We start from the raw sequence: 18176 nt of genomic DNA, 5'->3' as shown, positions 1-18176 counted from the left end.
TAGGCAACCTATACAGCACTAGATCTCTTAGTTGAAAATGTAGTTTGTTACTAGATGAATCAGAATTCTCAAGATTCACCCAAGCATGTAAATTCTTGGGAAAAAAAAGTGCTTTTGGAGAGGAGTTATTTAAGAACTGCACAAAGCTATTAGATGGCAGATATCAGTCACAACACTGGTTTTTCAGAGCTTGACCAAATGTAACTGTTAAGTCCCTTAGGTTTTTAGGTTTACATACATTAGAAGTAAATAAGTTCAGTATTCAGAAACTTGCTAAACCCTCATGCTTCTTTCCACAGAGAAAACAACTATGTGTTAAGACAGCTGTTTGTACCCCTGTACTCTTGGGTGTAACTTCCCTAGGATAATATATAGAGTCTCCTATGTAACAAGCCAAACTTTGTTAATGGGCTGGGTTTTTTTACCTTATATATATTTTTTTTTCAGCTCTACGGGACAACAGAATTGAGCTGGTTCGAGCTTCATGGCATGAACTGAGTATCAGTGTCAGCGATGTGTCTCTGTCAGATGAAGGGCAGTACACCTGCTCTTTATTTACTATGCCTGTCAAAACCTCCAAGGCTTTTCTTACCGTTCTTGGTAAGTATAAATAACTGAGCGTGCTCACATTAAAGAAGCAAGCGTTAGCAAATAACGATATGAATGAACTCGTCTGAAGTTTTACAGAAGAGCCATGTAAATATCTTGAGTCCCTGTAACTAATTTTTTAATATAGCTATGCTGAAAAATAATGTGCCTCTTACTATTTGGGACAGGATAATGAATTAGGAAGTACACAAATGGCACAATAGAAGTCCTTCATAACTTCTACATCCCAAGCACCAGAAATGTGAAGAAAGTTTGTACGTTCATCTCCTAACAATGTACTTTAGAAAACAAAAGGGAAGAAATCAGCCTGAAATCAAAACTGGCTTTAGAGCTTTATAGTTTTTCCTTTGCATTGCCTTTGCTTGGCTCATTCTGCTTTCTCCGGTTTCTGCTTTTTGTCTATAAAGTGCATATTTTCACTCAGTTTGCTGGTTCTTTTATGCTTTATCTTCTAAAATGCTTTACTGTTTTCCCCATAGGTTATGGATACACATAGGAAAGCAATGGATTTCTAGAGGTGCCCAGAAAATAAAGTTTCTACTTGAAGCTTTACAGAATTCAACAAATCTCTGTAGCTCAGTCAGCTGAAATGGCTGGAGTTCATTGAGACCAAAATCCGTACCTAAGAGATATGTTTATAGAGATTGATTTTAATGCTTTTCTCCTTTTTATATCCCTCAACTATAAGCTTTCTTTCTTTTTATTTTTATATGTAGACTGGCAAACAGTTGAATTTAATAGGACTGATGTAAGATGTTCTCTGCACCAATAATATGCACATTAATCTAGACAGGGAATTGCTTTTGTGTATATGATCTGAAATATGTCTCCGTTTTAGTCCACATGAGACCATTTTGCAAAAATCTTTAGAAATTTGCCACTGAGGATAAAAAATGCTCTCTCAAAACAGAATATGCTTAAGGCTAATCTGCTTTTCTGTAGAGAGGAATCTCTTGATCTAAAGAACAGATGAGTGGACCAGTTCAAACTTGTAAATGACAGAAAGACACAGAAAGGTGTTACAAAGACAGAAAAAACATCTAGCCATTTTTTATTAACCAGAGTTAACTTGATTTTCCACAGTTCATTTAGTTGTATCTTCAATTTTAGGAGGGTGAGAGGGGGGTTAATAAAATTTTCCTGCCATCAGCTACTTTACTTTCAAGAAGGAAAGATAAAATGTCTAAGATGCCTGTTTTTGTTTTTTTTTTTATTTGTTTGTTTATTTATTTTTATTTTAGAATTGTAATTTTCTGTTTCAAAGCAATATTTTAAGCTCTTGAAACTCTTTCCATCTGAGAATGGGACTTTTTTCCATAGAAAAATATTTCATCTTTTTAATCAGATAAACCATCTTTTTATGTACTAATAGTCTCTTGACTGTTCTGATATGGATTAAACGATTTAAGTGTCAAGGTATTATGGTAGACATCATTTTGTGTTCTCAAAGAAAGGAGTAGATTTATTACAGAAATGCATTTTGTGATATGTACTGCTGCTTGGTTTTTATGTACGTAATCTGTCATTTTGGAAAAGTGATGTAAATGAGCCAAATTGTGAAATGCAGGTTACAAGATCAGGTGCTCTGACTAATCCATTTACCTTGCCATTAGTATGAATGCATCAAAGTGCTTCGGATGTGAGTTTTAACAGTGACATTTTCAGACATCTTAAAATTACAATCTTCACTATCATTTTAAAGTAAATTATTTGCCAAAGTAAAGTTTTTGCCAAAGTCAAATGGATTTATACATATAGCAATGATATTTTTGTAAATGCTACTCATAAATTTATTTATAATCTTTCATGGTTCATTGAAAAGTAGCTATTTCAAAATTTATTATGATGTGTATGCTATTTCATGATCCTAACAACTCTTCCAAAGACCTTGGATTCAGCTAAAGAATTCTCAATAGCCGATGGATTTGTGATTATATGCTTTTTTTTCTCATTATTGGTTCTCTGAAAATTACATAACTTCTATGTTTGTTTTCATCCTCCTTTTTCCCTGGATTTTGTACTAATTCATGCTTAAACATCTGTTCTCAACTTAGATCAGTTAGCTGATTTTTGTCAGGTATTTTTTATTTTCAGAGTTTTACTTCCAGTATGCTTCCAGTGTACTTCAACATTTTCTTTACTGTGCAGACCAGTTTAAATCTTATAACCTGCTTGCAGAATATTTTTAGATAGAATAGGTTCTAAGATACAAATTATCCATTTTCCTTAGAAAACTGGGTAAGTTCTGTGTTTTTTATTGATAGTTTATTTACAATAGAAAACATTAGCATTCAATTTTCATAAAAGACAATAAACTACTAATTCCTTTTACGGAATTTAGAGTACATGAAGAAGTGAACTCTAAGGTGATCATATATTTATGGTAACAGTTGAACATATCAGATACATTTTGTTCATTTGCTTGTTAGGTGTTCCTGAAAAACCACAAATTACTGGATTTACTTCACCAGTTATGGAAGGCGAGAGAATGCAGCTAACTTGCAAGACGTCTGGTAGCAAGCCAGCAGCTGATATCAGATGGTTCAAGAATGACAAAGAAGTTAAAGGTATTTAAAGGACTTTTGTGAAATTTGGTACACTTGTGAAAACTACGTGTAATTTTTAATTCATGTTTGTAAAAAAGTGTAATATTCAACTGTCAAATGAATTAGTGATAGTATATAGTTAAGGAATTGATTCCAAGTGACCATATAACCACTATTTTATTTTTCTTTTCCAATAGTAAAAACTGATATTTTGAACTGCTCTGAAATCTGTTTAGCGTATTTAACTCAAAATAGATGTTTTATAGAGAAATGTCTTGTGAAATTAATATTGTCACAGCCATGACACTCACTCCAGATATTTTATCTTTTCCTTTCTTTTTGCTTTTGTGATATGACATATATCATATTTGATCAATTATTAGTTTCATGTTATGCTTCTTTAAGTAAAATGACTGGCTGAGAAAGAGCTGTCTGGAGCAGACAGGATATTGCATTTCCCAGAGGGGAGATTCAGAGCCTGATCAGGCAAGGAAGGGTCAAGTTTTAGCGACTGAGAAAGTCCCAGTTACAAAACTGGAAATCTGCAGCTGTGACAAGAATGCTGAGTGTCTGCAGGACTGAAGAGAGGGAGGAATACTTAGAAGGATATGAGGCAGATTTCACAGCAACTGAAGAGGGTTGGAAAAAGTGAACTGTAACTGAAAAGTCTTTAGGTGACTAAAACCAAAGCAAGTATTGTTCTTTGAGTATCCAATAAAATAGGAAATAGTGGCATGTGAAAGCTACATATTTCTTTTCTGTCTTCTCTTTCCCTTTTTGTGTTCGTTATTCGAAAGTTACTTTCCCTTCCATATTTTTATAAAACGCAAGACAGTTTTAAAATTCTTTCTGGTGAATGAATGGAGAAAGCTTTCTATAAAAGAAGGCTGCCTGTTGTAGAGTATTTTAATAAAAATTATAAGATTTTGGCTTTTATTCAAGTCGTGTCTATTCATTCTACTACAATACCAAATCAGTATAAGATATGAAATCTAATATTTCTGCATAGCCATTTACAAAAACAAATACAAACACATGAAAAAAAAAACCCACATTTTAGTATAGTCTTGCTCCTGGGAGGAATAAATGCATGTATCAATACAGATCAGGCAGTGATCTGCTAGAGAGGAGCTCTGCAGAGAAGGACCTGGGTGTCCTGGTGGAGATCAGGTTGGCAATGAGCCAGCAGTGTGCTCTTGTCGCCAAGGCCAATGGTATCCTGGGGTGCATTAAAAAGAGTGTGGTCAGCAAGTCAAGGGAGGTGATTCTTGTCTTCTACTCTGCCCCGGTGAGGCCACATTTAGAATACTGTATCCTGTTCTGGCCTCCACAGTTTGAAAAAGACAGGGATCTCCTAGAAGAGGTCCAGCAGAGGGCCATAAAGATGATAAAGTGCTGGAGCATCTCCCATGTGAGGAAAGACTGAGTAACCTGGGTCTGATAAGCCTTGAAAAAAGAAGACTGAGGGGGGAATCTGATAAATATTTATAAATATCTAAAGGGAGGTAAGAGACAAATGGATGAGGCCAGGATCTTCTCAGTAGCAATAAAACAAGGAGTAATGGCCTAAAACTTGAACACAGAAAATTCCATACTAACATGCAGAAGAACTTCTGTTCTGTAAGAGTAATGAAGCACTGGAACAGGTTTCCTAGAGAAGCTGTGGAGTCTACTTCTATGGAGATATTCAAGACCATCTTGGACCCTACCTGTGTGATCTATTGTAGGGAACCTACTTTAGCAGGGGGATTGGGTTCAATGATTTCTTAGTCCCTTCCAACCCATGCAAATCTGTGATTCTGTGATAAGCTTTGTCTCATATTTGTCTGACATTGTGAATTTTGTTAGCTGAAATTATTGCCTCAAACAAAGTTGCAGCATTAATTAAAGAATCTGTTTACCACAACCAAAGCTGATTTAAAATGAGGTGGTAATCGATTGTCTGAGGAACACAGTCCCTTTGAGAAATGTCTTTAGGTTTCTGATGAAAATCAAAGTTGTTTTCTTGGAGACAGGAAGGTTGGAGACAGGCTGAAATTATTTGAAATACATTTGAACACTCTTAACAAGGAAAGAAAATGGGGAAACACAGATTACCTTTCTTACCAGTGACTGGCAAATTTGAAGAAATTGTTATATTTTTAAATCTGGTATGAGAACTTTGCCTTTCTTTCAGCTGACATGTAATTGAAGCCAAACAAGCGGTTAAGTCATTTGTCTCTATAGCTAATTTGCTCTTCTCAACAGTTTCTAAAGGGACTTTTTTTTATCTTAAGAGAGGGTAGAGGAGGGACAAAGGTTATGTGAAGAAGAACGGTAAAAGTGAAAAAAACAGATATGAGAGGAAAGCACATTCATTTCAGTTTAGCTTTTCAGATCTTCTGAAGATCACATTGCCATTTTGCAAAGGTTAGAAATAAAATAACCTAACCAGTTTGCAGTGGCATCAGCAGAACTTACATTAGCTTTGTGCACTGTAAAAGGTGAAATGATAAATCTGAGAAAATAGATACGAAATTATATGCTAATGCAGCTGACATTAAAGGTTAGGAGTTCGTCTGTCTAGCACCAGTAAATCCAATCATGTTACAGTATATTATACATGGTGCAAAAGAATATAAATGATGCATTGAGTTCAGAGTTGCACCAAAGGGGAAAAAGCCATTCTAAAATTGTACCTCCATTGCTATTATTCAAAAAAGGAATCATCATGTGGTAAAGGAATACTCTTTGATGCAGTAAGTGCTAGTAATAAGACTGAGTGTGAAGCACTGAGTACTGTGTCTTTTATTTTAGTGTTCTGTCTCATGTGAACCAAATTAACAAAGCAATCTGCACTCTAGCATTCTGGTGACATTTTAGAAGGAGATTATTAAAAGCGGAAATATACAAGAAGATAAATATACAATTTTTTATTTTTATTTTTTTCCAACAAAACTTGTTACAGCTAATTTCAACAATATTATATGAAATATGTCTTTCATGTTCCAGGAATATTTTTAAAGGATTTTTTTTCTTAGGAATATGAGGCTTAAAAATATATAAGATAATGTCAATTGATTTTGTTGCAACAAAGTAAGATATTTTGAATAAGTTTATACATTTTAATATACAGTAAGTATTCTGAAAGACATCCAGTATTTTGTCTTAATTAACCTCTAAATGAAGGATGATTTTTTTTTTTTTAGGTAGAAAGGCTGTTTCATGGTAGAACTTGATGTTAAATGTAAATAAGAACTATATTTGCCTTTTAAAAGCAGCAAAATGATCTTTTTATAAGATTGGTTCTTCTATATGAATGTTTTATATATGCACTCTTATAAAAGACAATGAACAATGAATGATAGATATCATTTTACTTCTGTTTATTATTTTCACCATCAAACATCTGCACTTGTGAGCTATAAACTAGAATTAATAGTTAATATGAGGGTGTCTGTTTGTATGCCTGTCTGATAGTCCTATATAGTCCCCATAGTTGATGTGGCCCAACCTCTTTTTGAAGGTTATATCAGATCGCTTAATGTCTTATCTGATTTGGTTTTGAAAAATCTCGAAGGACACTTTCCACGGTTCATCTGGGATAGAAGTTTCAAGTAATTGAAATACCTTACTGGGGAGAGTTTTTATAATTTCATGAAACATGATCAGAATTTGTCTTAATGTAACTTGTGTTCGTTGCCCCTCAGTTGTTGTTGTACAGCTCCAAGAAGGCTCTGGATTTTTCTTAAGAAATTCAAGACAATAGTTTGTCTTCTATTCATCAGGTTGAACAAACCCAACTGTCTCCAACTTCTCATTGTAATCCAGTTAGTTGACATTTTCTATACTGGAAAGTCCAAATTTTGGCTGATTATTCTAGATGCAGCTGCAAACATACTAACTAAAAGAGAATAATAATTTCTTCTTGCTTGCTGTACTATTGTTACTACAGGGCACTTCTTTTTCAACTCTCAACTCTGTAAGGGCACACTGTTGACTAATGTTGAACTGGTACTCGATACTTCCAGTTCCACTTCTGTAAAACTACTTTCAGTTTAGGTATCCACCAAATCCTTTGATTATAGTGATTTCCAACAAACTTCCTTTGTAATGGACATTTTTAAGCTTTCTTTAAACTGACAGGAGTAGTAAGAAAAGTACGTTAACAAGCAGATGGCATAGAACATATTTACGAATTCTGTGAAAACCCTAGGTAAATATTTTGAAAGATAGTGTGGGATTACATGCCCACTACCTGATCTCCACTGCTGTTTCTTTTCAGAAGTGCTTACGTTAACATTACGTTGTTAACAGAGGTATTACAATCATACCTTTCTTTTGCTATGAAGAAACATCCAAGAAGATACAGCTGATCAAGTGGGCAAGCTAAGTATCTCTGTTGATAAGGATGTCAAATGCAACAATATTAGCACCATCTTTTTTACTAGAGGGAATTAAGGGTTTTACCCTCTAAATAAGAGGTGTCTAGGGGAAGACTTCTAAACACCTGCCTAGGAAATCAACTGTTGTTTTTTTTTCTGAAAGATTAAGTGTCCACAGCTTCTCTGAAATGAAAGTTGTTGACGTTCTCGGGAGCTTTCTGTCCTCCTAAAGACAATAAGAAATTGATTGTATACATTACTTAACAAACATAAAGCAATCTGTGTAGGTGCTTGTTATTGAATTTCATACTTACCTCTTTGAACAAAATTTCAATTATGTGCCTCAAAAACTAGTGAAGAAATTTGTTGTTTGATTATAATAACTTTGCTTTAACACTGACCAGTATTTCTCTTATCTTCTTATTCCTAAATATTGATGGTCACCTTGTCAGAAATTTGAAATCTCTTAAAGTTAAGCAACCAACAGGCAGAAAAATGTTTGTACTCAATAAATGATTTTGTCTTAGGAAAAAAGTAGAAAATGTATAACTATATGGTATCTTTATTTATCCAGAGATGATGAAAAAGAACATCTTTCTGATATCAGAGGTATTTTTATCTAAAAACAAGTAGCTTAAGCCATTGAATGTTTGCTTTCTAATATGGATATTTAATGCAAATTTTATTTAGGTCATATTCTTCTCTAATGGGATTTAACATAATTTATAAAGCTGAAACCTCTCGTGTGTTCATTTCTGTAGGACACAAAGGATGTATGCAATCTCAGTGTAATTTCATATATATATTTATGTATTTGTGTATATATCTTTTAAATCCTCCCTTGTAATAAAGAAAGCTTATGATTTTACTGAAATAAACAAATCAATAACTACTATAAATAGTTGGGATCCAAGTAAACCAGTTCTCATATGTATGTAAAAAAAGTTATTATTAATAGTAACTTTTAAAAATAAATGCTTAGTCTTTTGGTTCTCCAGTTCTAATGTAACTACACTGTCCTACAGTGAAACTTACTGAGTCTAAACCTTAACTTTGAGCTGAATTGAATTCTTCTTAATCATGGTGGTAGGATCCCTACACAGTAGTATCTGGATTGAAAACTGACACAGATTTTTAATGGGCTCTCCTCTGAAAGAGTAAGCCAACAAGTAATGATAAAAAGCACTGAGTGGAAGGTATCTTTGAAGTAATTTTATTTCCAGTGTTCTTGGGATGCATCTGTACATCCCACTAAATACTATGAAGTATTATAATAATATAATATAATAATACTATCTCTCTTTGTTCATCAACTTTGATATATATATATACTTTGGTTTAGTTTAATTAATAAATTAGTATGATTCTAGCCAAAAAACAGAATAAGCAATGAATAAAGTAAGCATGAGTTTGATGTATGCAACCCTTTGTTCGCATGGATTCAGTGATATGCATGTATTGCATTGCTATCAAAGATGGATGTAGAATATTTAACATTTAGTGACACTGTGAATATATTAGGGAAGTGAGGGTGGGAGTAGACTACACTTTTCTAATGAACTGCGGTTTATATCAAATTTGGACCTAAACATGAGAGAATGGTGAAAGCAATTGCCCTCTGAGTGCAGTATCAAGTAACAGATTTTGAATTTTCATCTTCAGTGTACATCTTCTGCTCTGGTGACAGGAGAAAAGAGTAGAATAGCGACAGTTTAATTACTCATGTTTTAAAGAGGTCAATAAGTACATGAAATGTATTTTTTTTTTAATAAGTTTGATAGATAAATGTTGCTGTTTAATGTTAGACTATTTCTTTCTGAAAATATTGGGAACAAAAATGTTTGTTTATTTTTTCTTTCAGATGTTAAATATTTAAAAGAAGAAGATGCAAATCGTAAAACATTCACAGTCAGCAGCACACTGGATTTCCTTGCAGATCGCAATGATGATGGTGCAGTTGTAAGCTGCAGAGTAGATCACGAGTCCCTAAATGCTACACCTCAAATAGCTATGCAGGTTCTAGAAATACACTGTAAGTAATATACACTATATTTGCTTGCTTTTACAGTTTTGTTTTGTTTCAGAGTTTCTATTGTAGGAAACCTTTAAAATTTTCTGAGAACAGTAAGTATTGATAACACTTTTCTTTTAGCCAACCTCTTTTTTTAAAAATTTATTTCAGAAATAACTCTGAAAAGATTAGTGAGTTAAGTTCCTGGTTTTCTTTACAAATAGTAAAGAAGAAGTGCACTTGTCTTCTTCATTTATCATTGTAGTAATGTCAAAGTAAGCTTTAATATCAAGATCATAGCAGTTCATCACAGTGCCTTTTGGCCGACCTTTAGCTGTTTTTCCCCAATTTGGCAAATTTCCATTGCTTGTTGTGCCATAATGAGCAACTTTCCATCTTGATGCATTACAACTCAAACCAATATATGTGAAATCCAAGAAAAAAGTCCTTGCACCTGGTGGATGCAAAGATATTGTGACTTCAGCGCTTCTCTGAAGCAGGATCACTGAGAAAAACAAGGTTGCTCACACACCAAACAACGCTAAACTGGAAAGTTTTAGAACTACCACTCACTGATTCCTTTTGCTAAACTAATATATTGGTCCTTAAACTAATATACTGATACCTATTGCTAAACCAGCCTTAAGCTCAAAATTTAGGCATATTCAAAGTTGAATAAGCCTGCCTATGTGTCTGTGTGCTGTAGTCTGAAGTCATGTCCTTTGAGTCACTTTCTTTGCTTTTTTAAACTATGAGGAACTCAGGAGAACATCTTTTCACCACCAGATGACATTTACATATTCACTTGCACTGTAATCGCCATTCTTCTGTATACTGTTATGTATACTGTTCTGCAGAATGCCAGTGTTTGTTTGCCATCTAGGGAAAGAGATATCTGGAAAATATTACCAGAGCAGGTGAATGGTAGAGACCTTTCACAGGTCTGTTTCTAGGGTAAACGTAAGCAAAGGAACTTATTATAAACAAATTTATCCATGAAGCAGACAAGTTGCCAGTAACAGCAGCTAGTTCCCAAGACACAATGTCAAGGTTTGCTGGCTTGTATAACTTATTTCTGAACAGGGAGATAGTTCTGTAAGTATCTAAAACATGTAAAATGTGGTGGTTGAGAAAGCACTCCATACATAGAAGCTGACAGCATTGCTAAAAATGCCATCTGCATAACATCTGAAATGAGGCAGATGTGGATTAGTACCCGTAAGTAATATGTACTGAAAATAACTGTTTTCTGATGCTTCCTATGCATCATTTTCCTGATGGAGATCAAAGCCTTTCTTTACCAATGACTATTAAACACCTGCCTCCCCTAAAATGTTCAGATGGCATCTGTACTAGAGAGATGAATCCTTAACATTTATTTCCCTGAATTCTAAATCCCATCACCATCATCCTCTGGTATGACCCATGCCTTCCCTTCCAAATTGCTTTCTCTTCCTCCAATGTCCTGTTCAAAGTGTTGGCACTACAGGGCCACAACAACGACCTGAAGCACCTCTCCTGTGAAGAAAGGCTGAGGAAATGGGTTTTTTTCAGCCTGGAGAAGGCTGAGGGGTATTTAAATGGGGCCTATAAAAGAGTGGGAGACCTTTTTATACAGTGGGCAAGGAGGACTGATTTTAAACTAAAAGGAGAGAGATTTAGATTAGATGTTAGGGGGAAATTCTTTCTTTCCTCAGAGGGTGATGAGGCACTGGCACAGATGCCCAGAGAAGTTGCCCCCATCCTTGGAGGCACTGAAGGCTGGCTTGGATGGGCACTGGGCAGTCTGAGCTGGTGCGGGGCAGCCCTGCCCATGGCAGGGGGTTGGGGTTGAGCGAGCTTTTATGTCCTTTCTAATCCAAGCCATACTATGATATAAAAAAACGGGCTGCTACAGGAGGTTTAAACTGTGTCACAATGTAATATGATTGATGTAAAAGCAACCAAAAGGTATTTCTGTTGCCTCTCAGACACAAAACTTCTTCAGACACTTATCTCTTTGCTCCCCAGGCAACAAGACACTACCTTGCTAAACAACAGCAATTTACATATTGTTTCATTTTCTGAACAAGACCCTTCTTCCTTTTCTGCACGTTCACTTAAGTTCTCTAACAAGGACAAACTGGACGGGGTATTTACTGTCAGTGATGTGCTTTATTTGCTGTTTTGCCCCCTCAGACTGCCACAAGATACGAGTAATTATTCTCGATCCTTTCTCTTTGCTTCATTAATTTTCCACCAACCAATTTTATACTCTCCATCATCCAGAGTGTCATTATATGTCAAAAAATAAGTGGAAATATGCCAAAATAAGCTTAGGTTCATAAGAGATGGTGGAGAGACCATGTGCAATCTTAAAAGCAATATTTTCTTATTGCAAACAGGGAACAGTCTATTGTCCTTTTCCTTACCACATACAACTCCACAGTCAACATATCCAACAGTCTTACTTGAGACAAAGTTTTTAAGAAAATTTTAGGAAAAGAGTGAGATCCAGGGAATTAATGATGTTGCTCAGCAGAGAACCTTGAAAGAAAAAAGTGCAGGAGGATGATTTACTACAGCAATCACAAAGACTCTGAAAGGAATGCACGGCACTGAAATCAGGCTCCTTAATTTTATTCTCCTGCTTATCCACCTGACACTGCTCACAATCATATCTGGTATTACTACAGTCACTGAAAGCTGCTGACTTTTACCCATCAATTCATAGGACTACAAACATAGAAGAGACATTGTATTTGTATTAATGAGAGTGATGCTCACAGAACACTCATTATGGGGCTGGTTCAATACATCCTCAATGTCAGCTGACAACAGTTCAAAAATAGCACTGACAAAACAGATGAATTACAGGACCCCAAGAGAAAAGTCATGAGAATCTGTTAATTCGACATCCTGTAGTTCTGAAAATCATCTCACCTAAAATCAGAAACAAGTAGTGTGGCATTGCTCCATAGGGCACTTGTTCCAAATGTCTCAGGGGTATTTCAAATGAGCAGAGAGCTTGGGAGTAGTACCTTAAACAAGTGAAACAGAATGGCACAGCTAGACATCAGTTTGGCAGGGAAAGAATACATCTAATAGAACTGCACTTGTTTTTTAAGCATTTTCCTAAAATCTGAAGAATTATGTCTGTGGTACATTGATAGTCCTTACCAGGGTGTCAACCCAGGTTAGAAAAAAAGAGCAATAATAAATTGTCTGGCTAATTTTGTTATTTTCTGCCCTCAATGATTATACCTGAGAGTAAAAAACAGATAGATAAAATCTGCTGACAATGGATAAACACACAAAGCAAAGCAAAGAAAAACAAAAGAATAATAGTAATTGCAGGATTGTGTTTGCATCGAGTGGACAATAGGTAAGAAATAAGAAAGCAACAAAATGTTTGAAATGATAGCTTTTTATTTATATCTAGTGAATGACAGAATGGTATTACATCTATCCTGGGCAATGAGTCTATATGAAACAGACCTTTGTAATGAGTCCGCAGAGATTCAGATAGAGGTGATTATGAATCCACACAGCTGCTTTTATCATCAGCTTTAATAGGAAGTAAAGTTAATACTAAAGCCAGTAATATCATCAACAGTGATATCAGTACAGTTTCAACTTTCATCAGTAGTATTATGAAATAAGTACATGAAATAAGACCGAGAACTAAAATTTTAAGAAAAAAGTTGTTTTTTAATGCACCCATACATACATGTCACATTATGCACCATATTTATGCTGTGTACATGTATGTAATAAAACAAATTTCTGAATCCTGCTCCTTTTTTTTTTTTTTTAAGTGGTGAAGTCCAAAACTGGAGATAAATATATTACTTATACATTGAGCAAAATAAGGATATCTTAACATGGACTGTGATCAATTCTTGTTTTCACAGGGCTTTCCAAATTAATTTGTCAGACTTTAGATATTAAAATAATATCCATGCTATTTGGGTAAACATGCTGTACCCCACTCCAGACTGTGAAATAATTACCTCCTCCAACCATTTAAGCTTTTTTTTATCAGTAATTTATGTCTCACTTGTGCTTAATCCTGCTCATCTCTGTGTCATGCTCTGTGCACTGCAGGGCAGCTCAATAGCCCAATTGTTTCTTTTGTGCTGAAAGGTTCAGCCATAATTTAGTTTCTGCTTGGCCAGCAGAGGTTTGTGGTAGCACGACACTGCTTGCTGAGTTTATTTTTCCTCTGACCCTTACTGTCAATAGTAAACCCAAAATAGACTTGTATCCCCCGCGGCTTTGCTCTGAAGTTTGCTTGTCAGCCTAGCTGCCACTGATTATTAGGAACTGCTTCTTGTAAGTGATAAATACAAATCTCAGAGGAATGTTTTGTTTCATTGTTTACCTCTGCATTTAAACTAAAATAAGAATGTGCTCTTCACTCCCACATTGAGGAACCACATATTTCAGTTTTGAAAGATTCTCGTAATATTTACAGGATTTTATACTCAAAGTCCTCATGCACACCCTGAAAAGACACTTTGAGGGCTAATACAACTTCTGATCCAGAACTGGGAAGTGAGTGAACTCTGTTCATCTTTTTTCTATGTGTCAGAGAAGCGATGATTCTCAGAGGCAGCATCTTCATTTTCCTCCAGGTTTTATCCAAGCAGAAGGCAGCCAACATGTTGCTTCATACTGAACAGAGTGCCATAAAATTACCCAGTGGTAATTACCTTACCTTCATAAAAATTCTCTGTCTACAGTAAATTACCCAGCAGACCTCAGAAAAAATTAATTGTGTAAGCCTGCCCCAGAGGCTGCTTCTGAAGCTTTAAAGTGAAATCAAATCATTTGAACTTCAAACCTAATCATCGTGATTCTAAAATGGCAGCTGTGATGTGATCTGTGCTAACGGACATAGGGAAATTCTGTTCAAAAGCTGACCACACTCCCAAATGACAGCACTAATAAGCTAAATATGTGTTATGTAGAGAAGTGTCTAGAGAGGCAATTTTGAGTAAATTCTATATTGGCAGACACAGATGTGCAGTGAATTGTCAATCTGACAAGTCTATAGCCATCAGCTAGCTTGCTTCTACTGGCTATTCCAACAGTGTTTTTGTGATAAGCTGTTTATTTGGTGGGTCTTTATTAAATTCTTTTGCAATGAGCATCTGAACTTGACTTGAAAATTTGGCAACAATTCCAAGCGATTGTTGACTATTGTCTGGGAAATACGCTTATCGATTTTTTATTAAATAAACAAAGCACTTCAAATGCAGGAGACTACAGATAAGCAAATTAGCATTTCACTTGTGCAGCCGTGTAGAAAATGGTGTGTATGTGTTCAACAACAGTGTATTACTGTGATTTGTGGCGTATTAACAAATGGAGGTTTCTCTGACAACAGGATGGTGTTAGAATTTCTGCAGGTGTAAGGCAGAATGCTTTTATCAGACCTATATTACCTGATGCCACTAAGAGAGTACAGACCATTATTTTTACTTCACTATTTCGATTTCGATTATTTTTTTTTGGAACACACCATTTCTATAGTTTCGTGTTCAGAAAGAAAGGTGCTATGTGCAAATATAAGATATGAATTATATATTATAATAGACAATAATATAAAAGGGCTGCTCTGAAAGCAGCCTATGCTATTATACTGGCCCATGACATCAGAGGCAGATGGTGGTGGTATGGCAGTAGAGGCTGAACCTTCCCACCAATATTCCATTACATGTTGTTGCCGTGTGATAGATAGCAGAAGAGGGACAGTCTGACAAAATGGCGTCTGACATGGAAGTGTGTATGGGGCAAAATTGTGTCATTGAATTCCTCCACATGGAAAAAACAGTACCCACTGACATTCATCAATGCTTGCTGAGTGTTTCTGGAGAACATGCACTGGATGTGAGCACCGTGAGGCTGTAGGTGATGTGTTTCAGCAGAGGTGATAACAACAGTGGGTCACCTCTGCTGGTGCAGATTTTCACAAGAGCATCCTGTATCCAATGTAGTTTGCATTAATTTCAGAGCAACCTATTTAGTACCATACAAAATATAGTGTTATTTTTTAAAACATGAGAAAATGGTCATACATAGACTGTCAGATCATCTGTCTACAGAGAATGCTTAAGATACAGTTCCACATGAGCATAGTGTCATATATAGTAAAAATATATGACTTCCTTAAAGCTTGGTATTTAATTCTAATAAGCTAGTTACATCTTTAAATATCTTGGGTGGCCTTTCAGGGTAACTTCCTCAACCACAGACTTGCTGTATTTTTGTAGTAACAGATCCCAAAAATATTAAGCCAGCTCAAGGAAGTACAAATAGATGTTGAGACAGGAGTGAAGACAGCTGGAGTGCTGGAAATTGTTTTGACTTTACCATCAGAACAAATGTTTATCTCACTATATCTTTAGTTAATGAAGTAAAGCACACAGTTCTTCTGTAACTTCTCAGGCAGCAAAAAGACTTCAATTTTCTGAGGGCATGATTCTCCAGAACTATAGAAGAAAGAACTGCCTTGAGATTTGCGTGTTCAGGGTTTTGCTGTTACAACTTAGCATGATTTGCTTTCTTACTAGAACCATTTTATCTTAAAGCAGTTAGAATGTTTGGAAACTGTGATACTTCAGAGATCTTGTGGAACTTGTAGAAGGTAGCCAATATCTCAAGCTTAAGCCTGTCAAGAATTACGTGATTACACAGATGCAGCAGGATGTTCTCGAGTATGACTATTGCACTTGTAACAAATAGCAAAAGGATAGAGCACAAGGTTGAGAAAATTTCCCATTGAAGAAACAGAATTGCTTTTTTCTTGGGTGCAGCACTTTTTTCTTCATGATTCTTAACTCTAGGAACAAAACAAGTTCAGGTTGTGTATTCTTTTTTTGAAATCCTTTAGAAGCACAGAGAGAAGAAAAGCATGGCTTTTTTTGCATGGCTACCTGAGTCTGATCCATCTTTCTGACAGAAAAGGATGATCTCTCGCAAAAGACACTCCAGTTCTTCAGAGGCCAGCTATTCAAGTGATGTTCTTGTTTTTCTGTTTCAGTCAAGATATTCTTGTAGATTCCTGAATTTTGAGATCTCACAGTTGACTCCCTCTTCTTCTGAGACAAATTTAGTCTTTGTACAAGACTTACCTGTCTTGAGATGGTCTTCTGATGCTTTCCCCAAACTGTGTTATTTTTCCCCCTAAATGACAATTTAGATGTTATTATGGACAATATAGCTCAATGTTATTTCTATACTCCAGTGACCAGCTTTCCATTCTTTCTCCCTTAAAGGACTGAAATTTTGGTATTTCCCAGTGTAAGAGACAGTTTTAAAAATAGTAATCATAATAATGCAAATTAAAAGATATAGCTGTCACTACATGTATACCTCTTCATATTGAATGAAAAGTAAATAATAAGTTATTCTATCTAATTATTTAGCTCAATAACTATGTCAACACTGTGTTAATAAGCAAAATTATCTTGTTTGAGCTTTTCGTATTAATGAGTGCTTGAAACAAATGAAACATAAAGGATAGTTACAGTAAACAGTAAAGAATAATATCAGTGAACATGAAAGTTCAGTGCCACAATTTGCATTTTTAAATGAGATCAATTAGGTTAATGATGGATGAAAATAAGAAATCCATTATTTAAATGCAAAGTAATTCAAAAACTTGTGGGTCCATTTACTGCCAAACTTTAATCTTTCAAAGGCGATACTTAGTTCAAAGGGTTAATGTACAATCCTGATCTTTCCCATCTGAAAGCTTATGTTTACAAGTGGAATATAATCTAATGGAATTTATTTCTCTCTAAAATCTATAATAGGAAAATCCAGTGAGTCGCTTGTATGTTCTGCATAGAAATTTAATATGTTGTGGGCAGATTACTCTTTGGATATATGTTTAAAGGAGGGCTAGAAAGGAATTTTGGAAGGGAATATTTAATAATGTTAAAAGTAGGATATTCAAGAAATGAACTTTAAATATAATCACTTTTCAGAAGAATAGTCCTTAAGGAGGTAGTTTCCTGACATAATAACCTACAGCCCAGTAACAGTACTCCAAAACCAATTGACAGATTTTTGAAGCTCCTAATTCAAATTACTGTGAAGCAGTTAAAAACTAAATTATTTATCTGCTAGAAATCGAGTTCTTAAATGTATTTGTTACAACTACTTTATATAGTGTATCCCTAACAAGATAATAATGATTGATGACTGAATGACTACAGTTCAGTTTCTGAGAACCTCCAAATGAGGTCCTGGGTTCTGAAAGAATTTTTCAATTACTTGACTAAGATCCATTAAGTCCCATGCTGCCCCAAAAGCATGTCTAAAATATCTTCTTCATTTTTTCTCTCGCCTAGTCTTGGTAGTCTTCCATGGGTTCAGCTTAGAAGGAGACTAAAAATTACAGAATCTCTATAGATCAAACTCCACGTTACAACTCTGGTCACTGTAATCCATGAACTTAGTTACTGAAAGACAAAGGAGTCCTTCCTGATAGAACAGTTTAAAGGACTGTTTATTTCCAAAATTACTGACTAGCAATCAGATGAAACAGTTTGAAGGAAAATATGTACAGAAATAGTTAGTAGGACCTCCTAAAGGAGAGAAGCTTACTCTTCTGAAAAGCAAGATATGTATTTACAAGAAACAAGTCAGATTGTC

The 18176-nt window shown here is 35.2% G+C and overlaps 1 protein-coding gene across 2 annotated transcripts in view; it reads left to right on the top strand.

Moving 5' to 3' along the window:
- CADM2 (cell adhesion molecule 2) overlaps nt 1-18176 on the top strand; it is a 626180-nt gene that overhangs the window by 499108 nt on the left and 108896 nt on the right. For both annotated transcript variants that reach the window (XM_085240870.1, XM_085240864.1), the window contains exons 3-5: nt 448-600; nt 3039-3176; nt 9381-9551. In XM_085240870.1, the coding sequence (XP_085096996.1) occupies nt 448-600; nt 3039-3176; nt 9381-9551 (462 nt within the window). The remainder of the gene's footprint in view (nt 1-447; nt 601-3038; nt 3177-9380; nt 9552-18176) is intronic.

This window comes from Meleagris gallopavo, chromosome 1 (assembly GCF_905368555.1).
Source record: "Meleagris gallopavo chromosome 1, MGAL_WU_HG_1.1, whole genome shotgun sequence".
NCBI lineage: Eukaryota > Metazoa > Chordata > Aves > Galliformes > Phasianidae > Meleagris > Meleagris gallopavo.
Note: the sequence above shows the minus strand (reverse complement) of the source record. Positions and strands in the feature narration are given on the sequence as shown.